The sequence below is a fragment of the Cebus imitator genome, unplaced genomic scaffold, assembly GCF_001604975.1.
Source record: "Cebus imitator isolate Cc_AM_T3 unplaced genomic scaffold, Cebus_imitator-1.0 Scaffold507, whole genome shotgun sequence".
Classification (NCBI taxonomy): domain Eukaryota; kingdom Metazoa; phylum Chordata; class Mammalia; order Primates; family Cebidae; genus Cebus; species Cebus imitator.
In genome coordinates, this window is record NW_016107822.1 from 1,408,827 (window position 1) to 1,436,068 (window position 27,242).

The following is a 27,242-nucleotide window of genomic DNA, read 5'->3' on the forward strand; positions in this document are numbered from 1 at the left end:
GGCTCCTTGGCGCAGCGTACCCGAGGTGGAGCCAATCAGGATGCTGGGGCTGGGAGGTGATGGGCGGCCGCCTCCTCACTGGAGGGATTCCTGGAGAAGCTGCAGTGTGGGGATGCTCTAGACCGAGTACTGCCCCCAGTGTCTTTCCACCTCCTCCTGCAGCAGCGGCAGCGGCAGCAGCAGTTAGCAGCGGCAACTTGAGGCTGCACCCCGGGCAAGACCCCAGGGTGGTGCTCAGCCGAGAAGGGGCTCGGCGCCCCGAAGGGGTGTGTGAAGGGTGGGGGCGGCCAGCTGGGACCAGCTGGTGGCCCTGGAAAACCTCCCACACACCCACACCCACACACCCCTTTTGTGTTGCAGGCTGCCCCTCCAAGAGCGGAGGCAGCGAGAGTACGCGTGTGCCTCGCGCCGGTCCACGCGGGGAGAGCACTGCGGACCGAGACCCGGCACCACCTCCCGGTCCGCCCTCCAGGTAAGGAAGCGGGACTAGCGGCGCGGCCACCTCGGCGGTGCCTATCTGCTCGAATCCATCCCAAAGATTTTCCTTTCGATACACTTGGGTTTTAGTGGTGGGAGTCTGAGACCTAGGGAGGGATCCCCGGGTGGCCTATTGTGAGAAATATGAGACTACATGTGCATCTCCTGGAAAAGCACTTTGCACAGCGCCCGTGATTTAGAGCCTGGAGTTGATGTTGGGCATCCCCCATCTTCTTGCTTCCTCTTTCCTTCTCTTGTTCTCTCTCCTCCGTCCCCCACCCCCAATCTCAATCTTCTCTCTTTCTTTCCCCTACCTCCCCCCTCGCCCACCTCCCACCCTAAGCAGGCACAGGGTTTCTTTCTCCTCCTGGAGAGGATTGTCTTTCTTACAGGAAAGAGGGGAGTGAAGAAAAGAGAAAGATTTCTTTCTGTTGGGGAGAGGGACAGGGAGCCTAAACAAAGTAGAATACAACCTCTGCGAAAATCAGAGCACAGAAAGCAATTAAACTGAATAAGGGGTGTAGACGAGCCATCCAGCTTGGGCTGTCAGGGAGAGGAAGCGTCAAGTTTGACTTGATTTCCTCCTTGCAAGAGGCTATGTCTCTCACTTGATTCGTTCAAATGGAACAAAAATAAACCGACAATCCAACCCACTTTCAACTGCTTAATTGCTGTTGCTTTTGAGTGCCAAGCATCTGACTTTTCCTGTTTCCATCTGTCCTGTGGGGCTGACAATTTGGTATTGCACATCAGTGTTAACATCTGAACTTTGAAAGGCTCCTTGAGTAAGAAAAATAAATTATTACTCTCCTGAGGTTCCTTGGTATGGCCTGTTGTTGGGGGATCAAAAATGTAAAGTTTCAAAACATTTGCAAGGGACAACAGTTTTATAGGGAGGCTTAGATTTCTACTTTGAGAAAGCTAATCTTCTAGTTAGCTTTGTGTACACGTTGATATTCACTTTCTCCAGTATTAACCCTTTGGTGAAATAAAGCAACTGTTTAACTTTTGTGTGGAAGCTACACTTGTGTACGAATTTTCACTTTATTCTTCCTTTCTACTATCTATTTACATTTTATTGTCTGGATACCAAACTTATGTCTGGCTTTATTTTCTTTTAATAGGAGAATATTTAATGGATGTAAACATGATGTTTATACAATTTCAACACTCCCTTTGGAAGGCATATGGAGGGTCAGTTGGACAAGAACCTCTGTACTGGAACAAAGTTTAAAAAGTAATGCTAGAAAGATAGCCTAAATTTTAAAAATCTCGAAGGGGAAAACATTTTTGTAACATCTCGTTAAAAGAAGGAAAAATATATCAAAACAGCAACATGTCCCTAGCTGCCTGCATAATAGGTCAAGTAAATGGTACTTGTTGGACAGAGCCTTTACACCAGCTTCAGCAGTCTCTAATTCCATCATTGGAGATATAAGCTTTGTTTTCCTATTATTTATCAGGAACAGCTAAGCGATAGGACTGTCAGATGGAAGGAGGTATAGAGAAGTGCCTCATTGGGTGTAATAGGAAAGCATTCCAAATGAATCTTACCTGAACACAGAAAAATCAGCAGATGTTAGTATACAAACCACTTCTTTCTATTTATCAGGGGAAATACAGAGTCTTACTTTTTTTTCTTCTAGATGTCCACTTGATATAAGAAAAGGGAATCTTCTATCTTAACTCTGACCTTCCACACTTATTTTATAACTCAGAAAGTATTTTTTCACCAGTATCTTTAATATGTAAGTTTACACACTAACTTAGAAAAAGCTGGATTCATTTTCCATGAGTATAATGTGTACTATTTTCAAAACCATTTTCCGTTTGAGATAATGATCTCTCCTACCTAAGCAGAATTACCAAGTCACAAAAAAAAGATTTTCTTTCTAGGGATTTGACATTTAAATTACTTTTTTTAAAAAAAAACATAGTGCCTCTGTTGAATGCTAACTGATTTTTGGAGGTACCACCTTTTGGTTACAAGGACAAAGGGATAATAATCACTTAATTACCTCATGTGTATGTACAACTGAATTAACAAGTTTAGACATGAAAAGATGTACAAAAAGGAAGCCAGCTGCCTCCATGTGAGAAAACTAAGATTTTGTTGTCTCATTTCTCCACTGTGTTAGGAAAATGTGAAAGTTTAGGCTTGGTTCGTGACATTTATTTTCATGACTCTTTGCAAATGTTAATTACAGAAATAATATGTAAAAAGATGGATATGACTAGTTTTTCACATACTTCCGAAAAATTAAATGTCTATATATTGGAAATCAGAACTAATTCCAGTGTATAGTGAGTGGATTGCAGAGAGACCTTAAATGATTTATTATAGAAAATCATTACTCTGTTATCCCACAGAATAGTCTGATGTCACAATTTCATACAATCTTTATTTTTTCTCCCTTTGACAGGATACTTTAGTAAATCTCATTAATGTTTCAGAGTAAATATGATAATTATGTCATAAGGTATTTTTGTCAGAACTGAAGACTGCTAATATATAGGGAAAATCCTAATTTCACAAAAATAACCACATGATTGAGAGCTGTTGCTGAGTAGTTTTGAACTTCATTTCACAATGGAGAATATTAGTTATTCCATCTATTATCAGATAGTTCTAATCAAGAAATATGAAAATGAATAACAATGTATTCCTATGATTTGCATATTAGACTGAAAATAAAACTAAAAAATAGTATTAATTATATGCTTGTATTAATTATATGCTAGATGAGCTGGAAGATTAATAAAATAAAATATAGAATGTGTTGGAAATCTGAAAGTTAATTTGAACTTCCCCTTAGCCTAATAACACCATTGACATAATTTCAGTTCATCACTTTGATGTCAGTATATTAAAATGATTTTTAGTAAATTCCCAAAATGGATTTTTAGAGCCATCTAATCTTAAAGAACACACACTTAATGCAGACAATTATATGAGCCTGAAATACAGTTTTTATGATTTCCAGTTTATGCAACAGCCAAGAAGAGGTATCATTAATTCCAAATTGAAACATAATTATTTGTTTTCCTAATGGTAATAATTAAATAATTTGGGGAGAACAAAACAGTAAAACAGTTTGATTATATAATGGAACAAATCTTTGTCTACTATTACAAAAAACCCATACCAAAGTTAGACTTTCTGCCACTGTATAATGTAGGTATGGGTCTTGCATGCATTCTGCTGAAAATATAATATTTTTTAAAAATTAAATATCTTATGTAGTTGTAATATTTTTAAATTTTCAAGTAATTTATTTGTCATGAATATATCTGTACCAAAAGTTTAATACTTGATGTGCCTGATTTTAACTGAATTTTTTTTTTCATTTAAAATGACCAAAGCCATTTAAACAGAGACAAAATATTTGGCAATCTAAATAATAATTTCAGTTAGGATTTAAGGATATGTACACATATATGTTTGCATATGTTTGTGTGTGTGTGTATATATATATATATATATATATTCTAAAATTGTGTAACTTTTTCAAAAAGGATTAGAAATTCATGGACAGTAGAATATAATTTGCTGAAACTAGGGGGCATTCATGTACAAAGTACCATTTACAGAAAGGTGATGGTGTCTTGGGAATGCTTTTAGAGGTTCTTTGGTTGAAATTCTGGAAATACTCAGAGATAATATATTAATGGAGACCTAGATTTTTTATTTTAAACTGGGGTGTTATGGCTTTGGGCAGAAGTGATTTTTATATGTGTCATGATTGAAAAAACTCTCAGTACAAGATGATGCACTTCTTTATACAGGTAACAAGTTGAAATCATATTTTTACATGGTTTTGATATGAATATGATGGCTGATAAAAATTCCATCTGTCTAAGGCTTTTGGTAGATGTTTCTTTCAATATTTGCATTAAGGTAAACGTTCTTAAATATTTATGTAATTGAATGGCATGATTATCATTGAATTGAGTGGGAGAATGTGGATTGGTATGTTTTCATTCAATTCCTCAAAAAAATGATCAATACTTTTCCATAATCTTGTTGCAAATTTGATTTAAACTACTCCACTAAGTGGATCCATTTTCTTAAGCAGAAATATAACATTTCAAAAAAAAAAAAAAGCTTTTTTTTTAAATCTTCTTCGTCTTTTTAAGAGGAGCTAGTTTTATGTGTACTATAAGATAAACTGTGGTAGCTGGGCATATGAACATTACTCAATTCATATGTATTAGCAACAGTAAATAAACTTATTTAAAATTTTAATGCCAATGTATGCTAACTGTTACAAGTAAGAGAGCATGCCATCATTTTCTGTCTATATCAATATAATTTACTATTGTTTTATTAAAAAAGGAAAACTTTCCTTTAAAGTGGACAATAAATATATTGCTATGTTGTAGAAATGGTAAACACTAGAGATACTATTTCTGCAATTTTAAATATAATATTAGAGATTCTATTGCAAAGAATCTTCCTTCTAAAATGGCATCTACATTACATTGTTTTTTAAAAAACAATATTTAAGAGAGTTTCAAAAGAAATTAAAACCTACATTAAAGTAAAATAACACATTTATAGTAGTGTTATAAATGAATTTTCTAACATATCTTTTACAAATGCAGAACAGATATTTTAAAGAATTGTTTCTATAATTGCTCTAATTTTTATATTTATTTAAACCTCAAGTTCTAATTTCTAATTGCTAATTTCCATACTTTATCAATGGTGCAAATGAAAGGTCAAAGTTTATCTTTTTTGGTTACTGCTATTATGAAGATATAAAGAAAGCATAGTGGTTACTCCCATAAATGTCTCACATACAGTATGTTTAACATATTACTTATGCACATAGAAAGGCATTTTGTTAAAGAGGAGCTCTAGAAAATCATAAAGCAGATGAAGATAAAAAACATGCCTCCTATTTCTTAGCTGTTTGTACAAACCGAGAGCTGGGGAATTTCCATGTAGAATGGGATTGGGCTATAAACTAGGGTAAGAATCTGGTGAAACTATTTGGTTAAGATATGATTTCCAAGAGTTCATAACAGCCTTGTTGGATGACATTTCATCACAGATACTAGCTTACAACAATGCCACAGCAACCATAAATACTGTACACAAGACATTTAGCTAAGTGCCTCAATTAGAAATTAATTTCTGATTGAAATATCCACTTAATTAAATTCAGGTATGGTACTGAAACTTGGTCATACCTTAGCTCAAAGAACTTGTTTCTCTACTTGTAAAATGTAGCTTTGTTAATAATTTTAAAGTGCTTAGAGTTCCAATATTTTTTTTTGCCCAAAGGGTATTATATAAGTAAAAGTAATTGTGTCTTATTTCCTGTGATACAAAAATGCTTTCTTTTTCTTTTGAAACCGTTTAACTAAAATCAAAGATAAAACGCACATATGCACTCAAATACAAACACATTTGAAGAGTTTGAAATATAAACATTCTTATTCTGCAATTGCTTACATGAGAAGCACTGTCTCCTGTCCTCTTCCATCATGCTCTGTGACAGCAGCCATCATTTCAGTCCCTTGGGAATAGAAAGGAAAGCAGACAAACCCACCTGAAAACTCTGGTGAAAGTGTTTGTGGTGTGGCCTCTGAGGAACAGTCTGTTGTTTTACTTGAGGCTCATTTCCTCCGGGCCAGCCTCCTTGCGTGTCACTCCATGCCTTCTGTGGGTAGGAAGCAGGCACTTGGATTGACTGATTTCAGCTTTGAGATTCCTTGACATTTTTTTTCATCAACATGAAGGCAAAAGGACATGAATACTCAGTCAAAACATGCAGAGCTGTAGCAGAATTATGTGAACACTTTCAAAATACCATACTGAATCATATAATTTTAGGATAATTTATGAAATACCTTTTCTCTCTCGGAATTTCTTTTGTTTACTTACAAGTGATCCAAGCAAAAGATAAGGCTGTTAAACCATGAGTCAGTATAGTATTTTTTTTTAACTTAACACCTGAGGATAAAGCTGAAAGGATTTTTTTCAAAAGAGTTTCAAATCATGCTTTCAAATCCATCTACGTCTTGCTTATGGAGACCCTTAAACAAGCACATACTTCATGGTCATTATCCAGGATAATTGACAATTTGTTTTCCTACAAAATCTCTAGATATTGTTCTGAAACATTACACTCTAGTTTGCTTTTAGGATGGATTATTAGTAATGTATTTTCAGACACAATTGTATGTGAGAGTTTCTGGAAGTGTAAACAACAAGGTAACACCACAGCAGCGGGCAACACTCACTAAAGCATCAATTTAGAATTGTCTGCTCTCTCTTTGAGAAGGAGAAAGAACTAACTGAGTGTCTTTTTCCCTCATAATATACTGGTCTCCAATATCCCATTCCATACAAACAGCACGGTCCTTGCTTTCCTCCTACGAAATATGGAAACTGCCTACCTGCTTATTTATTAGGGAAAATTGTCTAGAAAGCTTTTAGACAGATGACTTAATGGCCTTTGAAGCAAGGACAAGTGCTATAACAGTTTATTAAGGAATAGTTGAGCTCTCACAATCTGGTTTTGAGTTATCAAGATTATTAGGAAGAAAAGTTGACACAGTTTCTCAGGAAAATGACAAGGAAGCAAAGCACTGAAATCTGCTTCTGACTTGGCGTGTCTGCCAGATCCTAGTTTACAAGGCTGGCTTTCTGCCTAATCCCTAGCATTTTCATCAGATTTGAAGAATGAATAAAGTGAACCTTTGGGCATTAGAGAATATTTCTAGAGCACCGAGACCTCTTCTATAAATAGCATAACATCACCCTTCTATTTTAAACAATGTTCAAAATCCGAGGCCACAGGTTTTTATAATTAAATATATATAAACCAGATCATTCTATGCCTGAAAGTACTAGGGTTTTATCTGTCTGTGTACAGGAAATTCTTATGTTAAAAGCTTAGTTAACAACATGACATTACAAATAATGTGCCTATTTTTAGTGGTTTTATTAAATAATAACGTTAAATTTAAAAAGCCAAGCATTCACCTTGAGCTACATCTGAGCCTGAGAATTCAAAAAGTGACATTTCTATAGAAAGCCAACATAGCCTTAAATTGACAAAACTGCCTTGCTTTTAAATTGTTTTGTTAAGAAGTACCTGATATGCAAATTTCCAATGACGTTTTTTCCTGGAGAATCATAGATACTTTCTGAACCACTCCTAGACAACGGAGAATGAATATTGATGACAGGGGAGAGCTGACTCCTTCAGGCAAAAGCGTATGAGATAAATTCTGTTAGGCCTTTGAGAATCTGTTTCATCATCTATACATTGAACACATAGCAAAAGTTTTATTTCTCTTGATTTCTGGACTTTTAGACCTGTATGCATTGAAGCCTATTACAACTTACAGCCTGAACAGAAAAGATTTGTTCAGTTCTCAGGCTGTAAGAATGATAGAGGAATTCCTTTGTGTTCCCTTCCTTTCTGCACATTTTATTCCTTTCTCATATCTTTCCTTCCTACTCTGCCCTTCCTCCTTATTTTCTTCATTCTTTTACCTTTCCTTTCTTTCTTCATATCTTAATGTAATATTTTCCCATAGAATCACTAAATGAAGATTTGGTACTGTTGACCCATAGTAATCTTCACTAGCTGGATTTATTTTATGTCAACAACCAAGAAATGTAATTTTTAGTTTATATACATTTTAGGTTATCTTCACAAAATATACATATAGATAAGCAAAGGAGCAGCCTTTTAATTTATGTAATTGGCATACTTAAGTGGAATGTGTCATGATTTGAATGTTTTTAAATTTTTGCATGTAAAGGCTGGCTTGCCGATAATTTCTAAACCATAACTGTTTGCAGAGAGACAGAATAATCATGTTTTAGAGTCCAAAAAAGTGGCACATACTATTTGGCATGTTTTTCTTTATTTCCTATTTTGCCATTGCAATGGTAATAAGTTATTGTTTTCATGACAGGTGTGCAGCACTGTATTTTTGTTTATTTAATTTATTTATTTTATTGACTTATTTGTTCTTGATAATAAAGAGGTTTTCTGTCTTACAGATGAAATAAAGGAGACTCAATGTTGTTACTTGCCTGCAATTACACATTTAGAAAACCTCTTGTATTTTTTGTCTATTGGAACTTACCATCTCAGCACTTAATAAAGAGGGGAAAAGTATGCTTTGTATTTCTCCTAATATGTCAGAACTAACTTGTCTTTGCTTATCTAACATCATTATTGAGTATAGGATACACAGCCTTTATTTATCTCATTGAAAAATTAAGAAAGATTTGATATACTTTCATTTCTTCTATGACTCTAATTGCAAAATAAATTGAGTTTGTGTTTTAAAATTATTCAAGGGGCATTTTTGTCATCTACCAAGAAAAGACACTAAGCCTAAGTCACTAAGCTAAATTTGCCTTTAGTCACTGCTATATCACTGTGATGTCAGATATATCATCTTATTTGTTTTCTTATTTGTAAACTTTGTAGTTCCAAGCCACCACTTAGGGTGCAATGAAAAGTGATTGGAATAATAAGCACTATAGCTTTATCACTAGCTTTCTGGCCGTATCTCCCATTATTCTCCTCACTGATACTCATACACATCTTCTTGCTGTTCCTTCAAATAACATTAATGGAAGTTGTTGAATCTATTGATGCTTTTTATCTTTTATTCCAAGGTGGTATGGTTAAACATTCTGCTCTAAGTGAACATATCCATCCCACAATTATTATTCAATTCAAACATGAGATCTATCAGTTGGCAATTCTTTGTGTTAAGGACACATTTTGGAGCAATAGCTAATAGCCATACCATTGCAATATGAATGAATTTTGTGTGTTTGTAGCTAAACTGATTTAAGAAAACCGGAATTTTAGTTGGGAAGGGCCTATAGAAAGAATACAAAATTATATGAAACATAGGATAGGTATTAATGGAAATATTTGAATGAATACACGTAATGATATTGTTTCTTAAACTATGTCAGGCACTTTTCTATGTACCTTCAGTGCTTCACCCCATTTAATATTCTCAATAACTTCTTGGGATTTGTGCTAATTTGTTCATAATTTTGAAGTGAGAAAGTTGTGGAAAAATAATATTTGAGTAACTTTCCCAGGGTCACATTATGTAGTAAGATGTAGAATCAAACCTAAACTACCTATTTACAGGGACAATCACAAGTAGTCACACCATCAATAAATTCATAAATTGCAGAAGAAGAGGAACAGATAGTGGCAAAGAGGTAGAAGTAACCAAAAGAGATTAAAGAGTGAAAGGCAAATTGATCCACTTTATAGTTTAGGTCAATATGATCATGATGGCAATAAAATAAAAGTATGAAACTTAGAGAGCTGGGTTCAGATAGCCAACTCTGGAATGATGAACTTCAATAAGATATTTCACTGCTGAAGTTACCCCCCCCACCCTGCCAGGAATGAAAATGCAATAATGTTTGCAAATGTCTGGTACCCTGTTTCTGTATGGTGGATCTGACCACCTTTGCTCTCTCTCTTTGTCTTTTTGTTTTAAAATTTTCAGAAATTCTTTCACTTTTAAAAATGCCACCTGACTCAGAATCGCTTAAGCAAGAAGAAGAATTTTGGAGCTCATGTGACCATGAAGTTCAGGAATATTCTGGCTTCAGTCATAGGTGGAAATGGGGACTCAAGCCATGTGGTCAAAACCAAGCCTATTCTCCCTCCCACCACTGTACCACTAGTAGTCAATAATTTAACAACTGGTATAATTATACCAGTGTGAAAAGTCTATCCACCAGAGGCTATGGTCTGAGTTATTTAATTCTAGTTTTGTCCTTGCCTTACTCTCTATGGTGTCGTCTCTTTTTAATACATAAGGGTAGATCATCTTCATTCATCTCATTGAAAAGATAAGAGGGAAGTCCTTTACAGGACTTTAAGAAATTCAGCTTAGTAGAGCTAAGAACAGCAAATTGCAGAGACACTTGTGTATAAATGAGAATTTCAAACTTTTATTAGTTTCGTAAGGAAGGAAAGTTGTTTCAAGGAGTTTATAAAATTTTAACCTATGTATGCTACAGATTAAACATTATCAATTTGTACAAATATGTTATACATTTTTATATTTGCTATACCCCAATTGAAGAGGAAATATTTGGTAATAATGTATTGCTTCAGTAAGTATGATGATGTACCTATTATATGCCAGGCACCATTTGGATGCTGGGGATACAGAAGTAAAAATAACAGACAGGTTCTCTGCATGTAGGAGGTTATATTCTAAGGAAGAAGACAGACCATTAGAAACATAGTTTTGTTGGTAGTTATATAATAAATACTATAAAATCATAAAATAAGCTAATAAAACAGAGCAATAGTGGGAATGTGGTCAACCAAAAGTTGAACCTGAAAAGAAAAAGGAGCCAGCCCTGTAACTATCAATCAGGGGAAAGCACGAGGTCAAATGAAGCAACCAGTGCAGAAGCTCTACAGTGGGAATGAGTTTGGTCTACTTAGGTATAAAGATGCTGGTTTTATGTGTTTACCCTGCCTTAATATTTTAATTAAAAATAATCTGCAAACATGATTAAGAAATTTCAAAACAGTATAATCATGTATAATCTCACCATGCTCTAAATATAGGCTGTCTCATTTCTGTGTTATATGTTTTTGGTCTGTGTTCATATGCTTACATTTTTTATGGTGACAATCATGGAATATACACTATTTTTACTTTGACTTTTAAAGTGTATTCTCAGGTGTCTCATAGACATATATTTTTATCCTCCAGTTTTATCTTCAGAAGAGTTACTGCTCTTCTTTTGTTCTGTATATTTTTTAGACACTTTCTGTGTATGTTTTTTTTCTTAAATCTTAATAATTCTTTCCCTTTCCCCTCATTTCTAAAGAAATTAAATACATGGCTTAACTCCAGTTTTATGACGCCTAAAAATTTAAGTGAACACCTTAACTTTTTATCACAGTCATGACATTTTTCAATCTAATTTCCTTTTGAGTATATTTTTGATTACATCCTACAAAACTCTAATTTAGATTTTGAAACAAAAGTAAATAAACATTCAAAACATAATGAAACAAATCATTTTGTGTCGATTATCACTTAGACAACACAGATCTTATAGCATTAACCGGAAATTATTTTTCCTCTATCTAGTCTCATATCCTGGTTTCAAGAACTCAATAACTTAAGTCTAGCCAAGTTGCTATATGATAGCAAACCAGTTGCTTACAAAGGCATATTAACTTTTGTGAGACTGCAATACCACTCAATCTGCTACACAGTAATGAAGTAATAATTAAAGCATCAATCTTAAATGTCCCCCTTTTTTTTCTCCTAATGCTCTCTATAGGCATTATATTCTGATAATAACGTGTTTTGAAAATGGAGTTTTCTTTGCTAAACTACTCTGCTCTATAAGGCTCTTTTGTATTCTAAATATTTTATGTTATACTACATATATCATACACATGTATATATAGTATATTTTGATTTTTTAAATGCATCTGGTTCCTCTACTAAATGCCAGTTTTTCAGAATTTTGCAATGACAATTTTATCATCTCTGACTCTTCAGTGCCTGACCGATCTTAGGGAGTGAATATTTTATAAAATATTTATTGAAGGAGTATATTAGTCTGTTCTCAGTCTGCTAAAAAAGACATACCCAGCACTGAGAAACTTACAAAGGAGAGGTTTAATGGATTCACAGTTCCACATGGGTGCAGAGGCCTCACAATCATATCAAAGATGAAGGAAGGGCAGGCAAAGAGAAAGCATGTACAGGGGAGGTAAAGAGAGAGCATGCACAGGGGAACTCCCCTTTATAAAACCACCAGATCCTGCAAGACTTATTTATCACGAGAACAGCATGGGAAAAACCTTCCCCTATGATTCAATTCCCTCCCATGACACGTGGGAATTATGGGAACTACAATTCAAGATGAGATCTGGGTGGGGACACAGCCAAACCACATCAATGAGTAAATCCACTAAGCCTATATTTTCTAACTGACATCCAAATTTAGTACACATCTATATACAATATTAGCAAAAGTTCTATGAAATATTACTTGTTATGCACTTTCAATTATCCTTTTCTATTTTATTAAAAAATTACTGGTCATGATCAACTAAGTTTATATTACAGTCTAACAATACATAACAACCTGTAGTTTTATTTTTTTTTTCTTTTTTTTTTTGAGACAGAGTCTGGGTCTGTCATTCAGGTTGGATTGCAAGGGCATGATCCTCCCACCCTAGCCTCCTGAGTAATTGGGACTGCAGGTGCATACCACCACACCTGGCTAATTTTTGTATTTTATGTAGAGACAAGGTCTCACTATGTTGCCCAGGCTGGTCTTGAACTCCTGCCTGAAGAGATCTCCCTGATTTAGCCTTCCAAGGTGCTGGGATTACAGGATGAGCCACTACATCTGGCCCCCAAATTATAATCTTATTGCTATATTCACATATAGGTAATTTTGTGTGAATTTATAATGCATTATTTTAAAGTCCACAATCTAGCAATCTAGGACCAATGCTGTTATTGACCACTCTTAAGCAGATTCATGTCAGTTGGCTACCTTTTAAAGAGTTCAGCTAAAAGCTTAAGCTTTCTTTTGGTTGTCATGGGGTTGATACATTACACTTTTTTTATTTTTTCTTTCTTTCTTTCTTTCTTTTTTAGTTGTGGATAAACTTTCTTGTAGATCAGAAGAGAATACACAGAAGGAATAAGGGATTACTTCTCTTCCTTTAAAATAATGAGTGGAGAACTAGTCTATGGAAAAAAAATAGACAATGAAGATTGGGCATAGGTATTTAGAGTTTTGTGTTCAAATTAAGAAACAAACAAATAACATACAAACCCTCAATCCATCACCAACTTCTTAATGTGGGAATTTTACTAAATGATCTCATTGACACCTTTCAGTGCTAACATGTGAAGTTCTGTAATTGACCATGACATTTTGCTGCAAGAAAATTAGACAGGTAAGTAGCCCAGGACATAAAGCCTTTGGCTTCCCTTCGACCAGATTTGGAGTTTCAACAAAACAGGCATGATCTGTTTTCCTCATCCATATGGACCAGAGCCTCACAGATAATAATCAGTCATTATATTACATTTCTGCTTCAGATCCTTTGTTCTTCCCCTTTTCACTGGCTGGAATGCTCTTCCTCTGCAGTCTCCTTTGATTACTTCTTCAAACCATTTGTATGTTTACTCAATTTTTGTGTGGTCTTTCCTGCCCAATCTTATAGTACTTTTATATCTCTTCCCTTTTCCCCAACATTGTTCTTCTTAGCACTTATCACTATTTGAATACAGGTTTTAAATTTATTTATTTATTTATCACCTCCTTGTGATTATTAGAATATAAATTCCATGGTGACAGAGATTTTTGTATTTTTTATTTTCTGCTCTCCTAATACCTAAAACAACACACATGTGTTGTTCCATAAATATTTGTTGAGTCAATGAATCAATGAACTGTGAATTACCTCTCCATTAATTAGAAGAGCTCTATGCATCTTATCCAATGAAAAAAATACTAATTTACCAGTCTGAACAATTTGCATAGAAATGACAAGCTTATACCTTTAAAGTGCTTATAGGAAATATTTTATTTGTACACCAAGTTACAGTTTACAATAAGAAGGCCAAAATGACTTATTTGTCTATTAGGCCATACATGGAAGCTTAAACTTTCTAGTGAAAGAGTTATATTTATTATACAAATAATTTTCAACTTAGCTATTTTCTGTCATGATCCAGTCAACTCCATCCTACTGAATTTTTCCTCCTAACTATTGCTGATTTTGTCCTCTAATCTCACATTGATTATTGTAAGAAAAAGACAGAAACCCTTTTCTAACTGGTTTTTCTACCTTAGGGTCCTACTTTCTTCAGCCCATCTTCCTCACAGTCGCCTAAGTCACTGAACACAACTCTGATCAGATTATTCTTCTGATTGACATACTCATGCAGCTTCCTCAAAATTAAATAAACAAAAGGGAATGTCTCTCATTACCTATGTATGCATTATAATTACCTTTGCTGGCTCATCACAGTACTTGTCACCCCTAAATACTTCCCTACTGTCCCTCTCCATGAACAACTTCCATCATCTCTAACTACATCCATTTTATATTGCTCCCTTTATTTCTAATTTATTTTTTATGGCTGTTTCTCAAGGAAATTTTTCCCAACCCATCTCTGTAGTTCAAAGCTTACGTAATACTCTCAGCATATTTCCAGCATTACATTTGTCATGTTGTTTTAGGATTATTGTTCATATAACCACCCCCCCCCGTTGGTTTTGAACTCACTAGGTTTAAAGATTATGTCTTATTCTTTATATTCCCATTTACTGGAGAAATATCTGACACATAATAGACATTATCAAACCTTGTTGAATAAAAAGAAAATGAGTATATTTAGCCTAGATGGGGAATACTTCTAAAACATGCACAAAATCAGGCATTTTCTAACTGTGTTTGTAATGATAAACTTGATTATATCACTAGCCATTTATGCTTTGGAGAGAGGAAGCTTCATGCAGTCTAGGGAAACCAAGTAACCTTCACTTGGTAATTTGTCTTTCAAAAGAAGAAAAGAGGAGAGGAGATGAGGAGAGGACAGAGGAAGGAAAAGATAGGATAAAGAGGAGATAAAAGAAGAAGAATGTCAGCTGTCTTTGAGAAGCTTATTCTAGGGCTCATCTTTAACAGCAGAAATGTTAAGATGATTTTTTTTCTTGCTAAACTTGACTTATCCCTCAGGCATCAACTTAAATCAGAGAGGCTATTTCTAACCTCTCAATGACAATTTTGTTTCCCATTATATTTTCCATAGCACCCTGTATTTTTTAATAGCACTTGCACAATTTGGAATTATATACTTATTTGTTAGACTTTATTAAATGCCATGAGAAGCCAATAAGAACATCAATTGCAAGAGGTCAGGGGCCATGTATGCTCTATGGAAGCAGCCACAATGCAGTCAAACACACAACACCTGACACATCATAGATGCTCCAGAAACGTTTGCTGAATAAATGGGAAGATGATAAAGATGCATAGGAGACTGACTGAACTTTAAATGTGTGCTTTCTTTATCCCCTAGTCTTTAAAGAAGTATGACGCTTTCTGTATTGGGGAGGAAACAGAAAAGAATATGGTAGTTTGGTATATTTGAGAGGATGAGAAGGCTTGGTTAAAATAGAAAGCTGAGTTTCCACAGTGATTGGATCCAATCTGAATACAAATTTAATCAACCTTTGAATATATGTACTATCATCAGACCCTAAAATTGTAAATTCAGCAATGTAATATGGCTGCCTTTTTAAAAATAAAAATAAATTTTTATTATTTATATCTGAGGGTTTTTTCATATTATAGTAGTATAAATAATTTGCTTTCTGAAATTCCTCCAGAACTGCCAAGAATTGGCAAACTGTGTGGTGGAGAGATATGAATAAATAATTGCAACAAAAATATTTCAATAAACCCTAAGTAGACTTTAAGTTTGAAAATGTTGAATACTTAACTGATTTTAAGGAGGAAATATATTTATAAATTCATATCTCATAGGTGAGGGTACTGATGAGACTAAATTTCGTTGATGGAAATCTGAAGTGGGATGCAGACAAGTGCTTTAAATATATATTGCTAAAATTTTAACCTTGAGGTTTTTTTTTTTTTTCAATTATTTTGATAACATGTTTTCTCAGAATCAGGGCATCACAGAATTTTTTCTTCTTGTTTGCTTCTTTTCTTTGTAATGGGAACAGTCTGTGATCTTACATCCTCTGGGTGTGAAAACACATTTTCAGAAACTATCTAAAAAAGTACAGTGAAAAATAAATCTTCTAGATAAAGATAAAATGGAGATTGTTATTAAAATACAGACTCAAATGATTTTTTTAAAGTCTCTTATTACTTGATTAGTCAGCTGAGAATAATTGTGTCAAAAAATCTCTGAGATTATGTGTGTGTATTTCTACATTTTCTTCAAACAATAATACATTAAATTATAAACTTATAACAGTGAAAAAATAATATTTATTTCTATAATGCAAAAATATAAGACTGAATTTAAGGACTCTATGATTGCAGGAACCGTTTCTATATTGTTTGCAATTTTATCCCCAGTGCTGGCCTAGCAACACATGGCACTTAACTAAGTAAGCACTTAAAAATTTTTGGTGGATATTGCTGAATGTATCATCATTCTTGATTTTTTTCATTTGTTTATCATTCATTTGCATATTTCTTTTGAATAAGTGTAATAACTTAATGCGTGGCTTTGGTAATAAGTTTTCATCAACTGAAATTAGATGCAGTCAAGTCTACTCTACCAAGGTGAAATATGACTTTCTTTGTTTTCTCAGTCTTTGCTTCCCTAGATTAAATCACAAGATAGCTCACTGTTAAGTTTCAAATAAAATAAGGCAATTTAAATGCTCGTTTTGTGGCAGACAATTAAGAGTGAAGAGATGATATATAATAATATATTCCAATTCCTTTTAATGGGACCAGCTAATGTTGTGGATTATTTGAGTCCATGTTACCTATCTCTCAAACAGATAATCTTTCTTGACTTTCTTTTTTCCCTTTACTTTTTCTCTAGTTTTTCTTCTTTCTCTATTTTTAACCATTTCTTCATATATATTATAAATCTCTATTGCATCCAAAGTGCCGAGGAGTTCTGTTACTGAAAAAGTTATTTCTCTAAAGATGTTCAATATATATACTTAATACTATACATGTGAAGTGATATTTTTAGAAAAAGTATGATTCATTGCTAGTAAACTGCAATGTTTTAAAATAAATATTTTAGCTTGTTTTTTAAATAAAAAATATTCCATAAAATTATTTAAAATAAATAATCTAATAATATATAAATGGAAAAATTCGTCTTTTTTAAGACATTATTTTCTTCCAGTCAGCCATTGCTATTAACCTTTTATATTCTCTAACAGAAATATTAAAAGCCCCTAACAGAAATATTGCATTTGCAAACATCGTATTTAAACTCAGTGTTCCATGACATTCGCAATGGTCTAAACATTTTGAGTTAGATTATTTTATGTATGTTGGATTATATTTTACTTTATACAAACTACAGTGATTTTTAAATGCATAGTTACATATTTTATATATTAGGAATAGTTTTATCTATTGCTTTTGGTTAATACATCATTAAGTAATTGTGTGAAACATGTTAATTTGAATTGATTTTTTTACTTTAACTGTACACTAATTCAGTTTGATGATTTTAGTTTTCTTTCTAGAAAAATTTGTGATGACAGTAACAACGCACGTGAGGTTTATTAAAGGATTTTATGTATTTGATCATGTTTAAAGATTTTTATAAATGTTCCACTTTTTTCATACTTCAGAGTATCCTTGTGTTAACATATTATATAACATCTTGTTTGTTTAATATTTTTCCTTAAGAATTGATACTCTATATCATAATCTTATAATTTTAATGTTTGCATTTCTATATACATTCAGACATTATTATAAATACAATTATATAATTATATTTAATATATCTTTGGTTTGGGGCTGTAATTGTTAAGCTTAAGAATATTAAAGCATTTGAAAATGCAAATATGTTAAGAACAAGCTTGCATATGTTAGCTACATGTAAAATATTTTAAAACAAAAAGAAAAAATGTGGAATACGTCTGAAGAAGTATGAAGTTTTAACAATGTTTATAAAATCTGGTAAATTTAATAATAATAGTTTATATGTTTAGAGTGTTCATTACATATCAGGTGCTGGCGTTAACTGTTTTTGTATATTACTCATTTAATACTTCAAAACCTCTGTGAAGTTTCAACTAGTGTAATGCTTATTTTGGAAATAAGAAAATTGAGGCACAGTGAAATGATACTATTTGTTTAAGGTCATATCTGTTAAATGTTAGGGGATTTGAATTTCAATCCAATAGGATCTAGATCATTTATTACTTCATTAATTCAAAAATCTCTGAGCATTAGTTTCAGTAAGTTCTTTACTGAATGAGTTCTTTACCCACAAATAACTTATCCTTCAGTGGGGGCAGAAAAATAAGTGGAGAAAAGAAGGAAAGAAGGAAGGGAAGGATGAGAAGAAAGAGGGAAGGAAGGCAGGAAGAAAGGAAGGAAGGAAGGAAGGAAGGAGAGGTGCTATTAATAAGCTTTATTTTCATGAATGCTATCAAAAAATAAAAATAAAAACAAGAAAAGGGAGTAAAGAGTGCCCCAATTTGGGGATATGAAGACAGAATACATTTTTAAATAAAATTGTCATTGAAAGTCACATTTCAGCATAAATCTGGAAGAGGTGAGGAATTGAGCGAGTATTAGAGGTCAGGCCATGCCTGGTGATTTCAAGGAAAGGGAGGTGTCCACGTGGGCCACGTGGTGTGGGCTGAGGAAGCACTAAGAGCTTTTTACAGAGAGGTAACACAGAGCCAGATGGTGTAAGGCCTTGGGGCGACTTTGGTTTTATTTGGAATGAGAGGGGAAACCAGTAAAGCATTTTGAGCATATGAGTAACACATCAAACTTTGATTTTCTTAAGAATCATTTTGAATAAAGCGTTCTTGCTGGAATAGATTGAATGGGGCCAAGGGTGGGAAATAAGAAGAGAATTTGGACTTTGTTGGTTTTTGATGGAAGCAAAAGTGCTCCATATCTATTCTACGTATTTCCTAGGTTTTATGCATATTAAACGGGCAGTGGAAAGCTCAGAAATACATTCCTATCAATTTTTTATGAGAAATGGAGTTTACCTTCCCTCATACGAGGTAGAGCTTATTATAACACTAATTTTTTTAACATGTTATACATGCTTCCTCAGCCACTTTCCCAGCTAATTTGTTATCTTGGGGCAAGTAAATAAAAGTTGGGTTAACTTCAAGGCATCTAGGAAAACAGCAGAAAAAATATCTTTTTATTTTTTTCTATGATTGAAAGACTTACTAATGCACTCAAACTGTCAAAGACTGAGAAGCATTGTTAAGGGTTCATGAATACAGAGTGAGTCCAATTGGTTGTAAAAGCTATCCCCCACAAAATTCCTGGAGTGGCATTACTTTTCAAGTAAGTTATTTTGAGACAAGATGCTTTTGCTTGTCAATATTTACATTTAATTTCATTTTGAACAAAAACAGATTGATACCAACATCCACAATGATACCTACTGTAATGAGGGCTGATTTAAACAGTTGTAAGACAATATATGAAATTCTTTGAAATTAATCATCACATAAATGTTGCTTATTATAGTCAACTACATAGTAACAAATTTAGAATTAAAAGATGTTTATACAAAAACAGATTGATACCAACATCCACAATGATACTTACTGTACTGAAGGCTGATTTAAACAGTTGTAAGACAATATATGAAATTCTTTGAAATTAATCATCACATAAATGTTGTTTATTATAGTCAACTACATAGCAACAAATTTAGAATTAAAAGATGTTTATAACCATATACTTGTGATGATGTATGTTTTAATCAGTACATACTCCTGATGTTTTTAATACATGGTCAGCAAGTATTTACCTATTGCTTGCTCTGAGATGAGCCTGCAGCCACATTTGAATTAAGACATTCAAATTCAGTTTAGAAATGTTTTGAAAAGCTTGGGTTGTTTTCAGGAAGGATATAATACAAACAGCTAAGAAAGACCCACAAAATGCTTTTGGAGAAAAGTGTGTGATAATTTGTTATTTGTTGTTCAAATAAAGACAATGGATACTTAAATAAAATCCACAAGAAATAATCAGATACAAGGTGTATGGGGTTAAGTCATTCAACACATTTTCATGACCTATATTTAGGCATGAGATTAGACTGGAAGCCCACCAGTCGGCGTAGGATGGAACACCAGTTCATGTATGAAGTTTTAGAAGGAATATTTTTCTTTGGGATTAAGGAAATAATGCTAGCCCATGATACTTACACTTTCAACCTTTTACAGGAGTCCCCCTTACCCACGATTTCACTTTTTGTGGTTTTAGTTACCCATTACTATGTCTGAAAATGTTAAATGGAAAAATTCTAGAAATAAACTATTCATAAGTTTGAAAATTCAAGTTGTTCTGAGCAGCGTGACGAAATCTCACACCATCCTACTCCATCCTGCCCAGAACATGACTCATCTCTTTGTCCAGTATCTCCATGCTGTCTGTGTTATCCACCTGTTAGTCACTTAGTAGTCCTGGCAGTTGTCACATTGGCTATTGGTATCACAGTGCTTGTGTTCCAGTAACCCTTATTTTACTTAATAATGGCCCATAAGCATATGAGTGGGGGTGTTGGCAATTAGGATATGCCAAAGAGAAGCCATAAAATGCTTCTTTTAAGTGACAAGGTGAAAGTTTTTGAGTTAATAAGGAAAGAAAAAAGAATCATATGCTGAGATCATTAAGAGCCATGATAAGAACAAATGTATTCATAAAATAGTGAAGAAGGAAAAAGAAAGCCATGCATAGTACATAGTATAATGATTAGTACTAGCCATGATTTCAGGAATACCCTAGGGGAGCTGGAATGTAACCACCAGGATAAGGGAGGATTTCTGTGAGGTAAGTGCTTTTGTATATTATCTTCCCTATTAGAAGAATTGCTCCTCATAAGTAAAGAGGATATCTTAATCATCTTTATCCCAAATTATATCTCATAAAGTTAATATTCAATAAATATTTATTAATTGGATGAAGTAGGTCATGAAATACTAAAATATAATTTCAGTATCTAGCCCTTTCTTAGGAGAAATTGATTATTAATACTTGTTTTAAAAACCGGATTGTGTTTCTCAAGTATAATATTCTTGGCTTATGGAAGGCAGATTTACATTTTTAAGATTTAAATAATTAAAACCAACTAACTGAATGTTATTCCTAAAGAGTACTGCTCAAGTTTTGTACACCAAAAACTATGATAGACAATTTAAACTAAGCTATTTTAAAGTTATAATTAGTAATCAAACTCATTACATGAGAAAATTAAGATTTTGTGTCATTGGTAGTAGTAATAAGAAATATAAATTTGTAGAACCACAGATCTTAAAATATTTTTAAATCATTTCATAAGAAATTTATATTTTTTTATCTATGATTTTGGAGGACTAGGTATAGTAGGTATTGGCTTTGTTTATAGATGACTACACATATAATTGTATGAAGTTGTTGTAAATGGATTGCTCATATTTCAATTCTTAGAACTCATCTTTATTTCCTCTTCTGGAAATTCTTCTGTACAATTACCCTGGTAAATGAATGGACCCATTTCAATATTTTATATTTAATTTCATTTTACAGAAAAATAGGCTGACATAAACATCCCCAATGATATCACTCGGCTGACTTTGAAAGTTGTAAGATATTTTATGCAATCATTTAAAATTAATCATCACCTAAATGTTCCTTATTATAGTCAAATGCATAGCAACATATTTAGAATCAAAAAGATTTTAGCATAATGCTGGACATACAGAAAGTCCCATTAATATTTCTGTGATAGTTATAATTATCTTTACTAATCTTGTTGGAGTTGTTCACTTTCAGGAGTGCTTCAAAGATCACTTCTTCCAGCCACCTTCTGAACTCCTCTTTACTTTTTATAGTTCAGCATACCTCTACCTGCTGATTGGTTAATATCTTTGGTAGCTTCTGAGTCATGGTTCATCAGGAAGCCAAGGGTGCGATTTGCATTCCAGCAAATCCTCCTCCTTCCTCCTGTTCACTGTCACTTCTATTTTTACTTTGAAGCACAAGGTTCTTTAAGGCATCTTGTATTCTGAGGCTTCCTGCATTTACAAATTTACTACCTGCTTCTCTATAAGAAATGTGTACTTGGTGACAAATCTTTACTAGAAAAAGACAGTTGTAATTAGATTAATACCTAAGGCCAAAGCTTTTCTATGCACATAAACCCGTATTATTTCCCCCTTTTAGACTATTATCAATTTTTATTCAAGTTCCTTCAGAGTGCCTGTTTTTTTTTTTAAGAAAAATCAAAACTTATTTGAGAACCTATAGTTGATGCATTGACAAACATTTATTGTACTCCTACTTTGTCCAGGAATGTTTATTAAGAACTAGCTCAGGATTTCTTATCCTGGCATCCATATTTCTTCAAGTGTTTCAGAATATTTTCTCCGAAATCATATACAAAATGTGGTGCATATATTTGCATATGCATTGTTTTTCTGGGGAATGAGCTTATAGCTCCAATCACATTGCCAAAGGCTTGAGACTCCAAAGAAGTTACGATTCATTCACTACATAGTCAGAAATATGAAAAGCACATTCCTTTGGTTAAGGAACTTGTACTGTAAGTGAAGCTGACGCCATAAAGGGCAGTATAAAAGTAAAGGTGAAGTGCTCTACAATTGGTAAAAAGACAAAAATCACTTAATCATCATTTTGGAGAGGAATAACTGAGAATTGTTCTGGATTTAGAAATGTTGCTTATGAAAGTTTATGGGACTTCTATCCAGTGTGGGAAAGAGCATGAGCAAAGCCTTGGAATTAGTATTAATTAGAGTGCATGGAACATAACAAAGGGCCCATGTCTTGAATAATATTGATTTATAAAGAAAGAAAAGCTATTGAGCATATGAGATATTAATAATTCCCATGGTTTAAAGTGTTGACTAGTACAATGATACATTTTAGGTAACTCAGCTAATCACCCTTAGATTTAAACACCTTTGGATTTTGAAAACCTTAAATATTCTTCAAGAATGTTTTGTAGAATGATTCAATCACAATGACAATCATGATACATAATTAAGAAAGGCAGTGGTCCATTTCCCAAAGGGGCCAAACACAGTTTTTCAGTAATAAATCACACTGTAGCAGTTTACACTGACCCAGACTGCCCAAACTTATTTATAGTTGAGTTTTATTAAGTATATTCAGTGCATTTTATATCTGGGCTTCTGTTTTATTTGATTTCTAAAAAGTGTTCAAATTTTATGTCTAAAGAGAGCAGACATATCCACTTGAATTTTTCAGTCATCTGAAAAATAATATATCTTAAACTAGACTGTTCAGGATGCTCTCCTTCCTTCTACTTATGTCATCTTCCTCCTTGTTCCTTTTTCTTCTGAGCTTCACAGTTTCTGTCCATTGCAACTGGTCTTTCATTTTCCAACTCCCTCATCCTTTTCAAAATTGACTCATTTTCCCCTCAAAATTACTTTCTTCGTCTTCTCCTTACACTGTCTTTCTCATTTTCACTCCCCACTATAACCACATTTCTGTTACCTCCAATCTACAATCCAGAGTGATACTCTCTTTTCCCTTCACCATTTTAAATATTGCTCTAACTTCAAGGCTTGGCTGAAGAGTAATCATCTACTAGAATGTTTCTGAATTACAACTATGCATAATTGCAATAATTATGCAATAGAACTATGCCCCTAACATGAATCTCTCTAGATTTTACATAAAGAGCTCACTATTTTATTTAAACTCAATCCTACTAATTCCTCATGTATGTGTATATTGCATATCTTCTCACCCAAACTATAATCATCTTGTGGGCAGATATAAGTCTATTTATTATTGATTTATTATTTATTTTACTTTGTTTTGTTTTCATCTATACGATATGTAGTTATTTGTTAAGAAACTGGCAAGATTTTAAGAGGGGAATGACATATAATGGCTAACCACCAACATGTAATTTATAGTGTACAAAGCACTTTTACATGCTCAATCTCATTTACTAATGTAACAATGCTATTATATATTATCATCCAAATTTGCAGATAAGTAAACAGGTTTAGAGAAACTAACTGACTTGATTAGGAATAGGAAACTAGTAAATTGCTAAAGTGAGCATTAAATTCAACATTTTTACTCCATAGCCAGCTTTCCATATTAACATAGCTGTCGTCTAAGGCTGTATTTTGTACAAGAGAGTTAAAAATGAAATTGTTTCTAATATCTGTTTGATCAAAGGAAAATATCTGGAACAAATTTGTCAAGATAACAAGCAGAATTTCTAGGTGTTACTGAATTTTAGTCTCCACGGTGAAATGATGGTTAACTAACATTTATTTACTTATGGAAGAAGGCATTTTTGTCAGCTTTTTAAGGTGTAAAACTTAAGACACCTCAGAACATGTAGGAAGAAAGAAACTTTGTTAGGAATGTCTCAAGAAACCTGTGACAATTTGAACTGTGCTCAGGAGGAAGGACACAAATCACGGCTGCAGTGATATCTGTTAAGTAGTCTTCCCTCTTTAGCCTCTCTTTAAAAGCTAAGTAATGGGTGGCAAAACACCAAACTCAAACAGATGCATGTCATCTCATTAGTGTCTTCTTAGATCCACAAAGCTAGTATTGATAAGCTCAAGTTCTGAGAATTGTTCAAACAAATCCTATGTGCAATGAATAGAAGATCTAAGAAAACTGTGAATAAGTTAATCACTATAATTTTATATATTAACAGTTTTTCATTCTCTTCCTCTTGATATAAATTATTTTTGTCTCAATTCTTATGAATTGAGGACTGAGTTCTGATTATCTTTCCATATCATATATGGTCTACCTGAACTCTAGATCTGGCAAGTCTTTAAACTATGCTAAGTGGTTTAAGTGGGATAATACTTAACATACTTTGATAAAAAACAGGTGGTTTGCTTCCCTTATTAACCTCTTGGATTCACTAATGTGGAAAACATCATCTTACCAAGTTTTTAACATGAAAACAACCTACCTACTGCCTACCACTAATTTTTAAAATAATAATCTTATCACTGAAGTCATAGAACATTTTAGATTCTGCACATGATATTACTCAGAAATTAGCTTAGTCACATACACCCAGGGGATCTATTATAAAAGATCAAAAAAGTTATAAACCGTTCTTCAATAATATAAAATAGAGAAATTATTTTAGCAATAAGAAAAATGACAAGTATAGGCCTAAATAATCAGTTGTTTCCCTTTCCCTACCTCTCTAAACACATGCTTTAAAGTAGTAGCCCCCTCAAATTTTAAATTATGACAAACAGAAGACTTCGATCTTTCATAGCAAATAACATTCATTTTATTTATTGATGGTCTGATTTAGAATTAAGTAAAAGAAGAAATGCATATTAAGAAATTGGTAAAAAGGAAGACAAGATTAATTTGATACTAGTGGGATGCAAATATATATGAATATTTGGTTTAGCAATACATTAATCACCCAAAATTATCTCAGAAAAAATTTAATGACAACAATAAAGAGGAGAATTATTTTTTGAAAATTACACAATAATAACTAGATATGAATCCTAATTTGAGTAAAGTCATTTTCACAGAGAACTTAAGAGAAACATAGTCATATTTTTGAAGCAAAAAATTGGGACGTATAAGTAGCGTTATAATGCTAACATAATGATTTGGATTAGCTCCTAACTAAATTGCCCAAATAAGTTAATCTACTGCTGGCCTTTGCCATCAAAAATATTTACCAAGCTCCACTAGGATTGTGCAGGTAAATGCAATGGCTGCCATCATTACAATCAGCATGCATGTACTGTGGAGAAGTCTACAAATGAAAACCAATTCCTGGAAATTTTGGGGCAATTCCAATATTAAAAGCAACAGTGACTAACAGTAAACAACAGGTTACTTTGTTCAATTTGCTAATAATGATTGTTGCTTTAATTTTTTTATTTCCATTGGCTGATTTATGAAAATATATGGATTATTAACACTGACCATAAAGTTATAATCTAGATGAATCATTATTACTTCTGAATACTAAAATGCATATTTTTTAAATTAAATTTTTCAAAAATTCAATTTTTTCTCCAAAATTTGAATCAATTTTAAGCATAACTTTCCAAACCGACTCACCCAGCCAAATTCTTCTCCATCTGTATTAAAGAGGAGGACAGCCTCAGTGCCAATAATCACTGAATATTCAAAAAAATAAAAAGCCCACAAATTTAGATTCTCATGAAGTCCGAACTATAAGAGAATATCATGAAAAAGTTGAGGCAAAGATTTTAAGCCTTCTATCTGAATAAAATTTATTATACTCTAATTTCTGCCTACACTAGGCTGGTAGATGACAATGTGTTAATGAAAACAAACTTAGGAGAAACTAAAACCTTAACCAAAAAGATAGGTTTAAAGCTAAACTTTATCCCATGTTTTATAGGTAAGCAAAAAAAAATTAAAACCGTGGTGCAGTGTTAATAAATTTGAAATGAGTTTAATGTATATTTTTATACAGATACTTCTGCCATAACCAAGGCAATGATATAAAACATCATAAAGTTGTCCTTTGCATTGCCATGAAGACCTAACTTCCAGAGTCTCTCATGTGCACAGATGCTTCCAGGGACCTGGGGGCATCAGGAGGCTAGCAATGGATATGTTTTGTTTTTGGAAAATCTGCAAAAATGAGCTATTTTAACAAATATTGATGAGAGCACTGTGTTCTTTCTACCTAACTCTGTATTCATATTGCTTTTATTATTTTTTTTCAAAAAGGTTTTGATAATTGTATAAGTGTTGGGAAACTTAATACCTGGACCCACCCCTACATAATTTTTTTCTGCTTCAATATTTCTCCCTGTCAGTCCTGCTCACTGAAATCTTTCCTCACAGTGAATGCCTACCCTAAATACCTCCTCTTCTAGGCAGTTGTAAGAGTATGTTTACAGTCCTTTGATTGTATCTATTTTCAATTTTAATTTTACTCAGTTTTAATTTATCATTATGTTCTTTTATCTGTTTTGTGTGTGTGTGTGTGTGTGTGTG

At 33.3% G+C, this 27,242-nt stretch overlaps 1 protein-coding gene across 1 annotated transcript; it reads left to right on the forward strand.

Moving 5' to 3' along the window:
* Positions 1–24,134, forward strand: LOC108292777. Its single transcript, XM_017513854.2, has 4 exons — positions 1–472; positions 1,354–1,361; positions 12,048–12,050; positions 24,106–24,134. The coding sequence occupies exons 1-4, from the start codon at positions 60–62 to the stop codon at positions 24,132–24,134; spliced, it is 453 nt and encodes a 150-aa protein (XP_017369343.1). The 5' UTR covers positions 1–59.
* The last annotated feature ends 3,108 nt before the right edge of the window (positions 24,135–27,242 follow it).

Bases quoted from the DNA above. Each gene is read 5' to 3' on its own strand.
- LOC108292777 (XM_017513854.2), top strand. From the start codon at position 60: ATGGGCGGCCGCCTCCTCACTGGAGGGATTCCTGGAGAAGCTGCAGTG.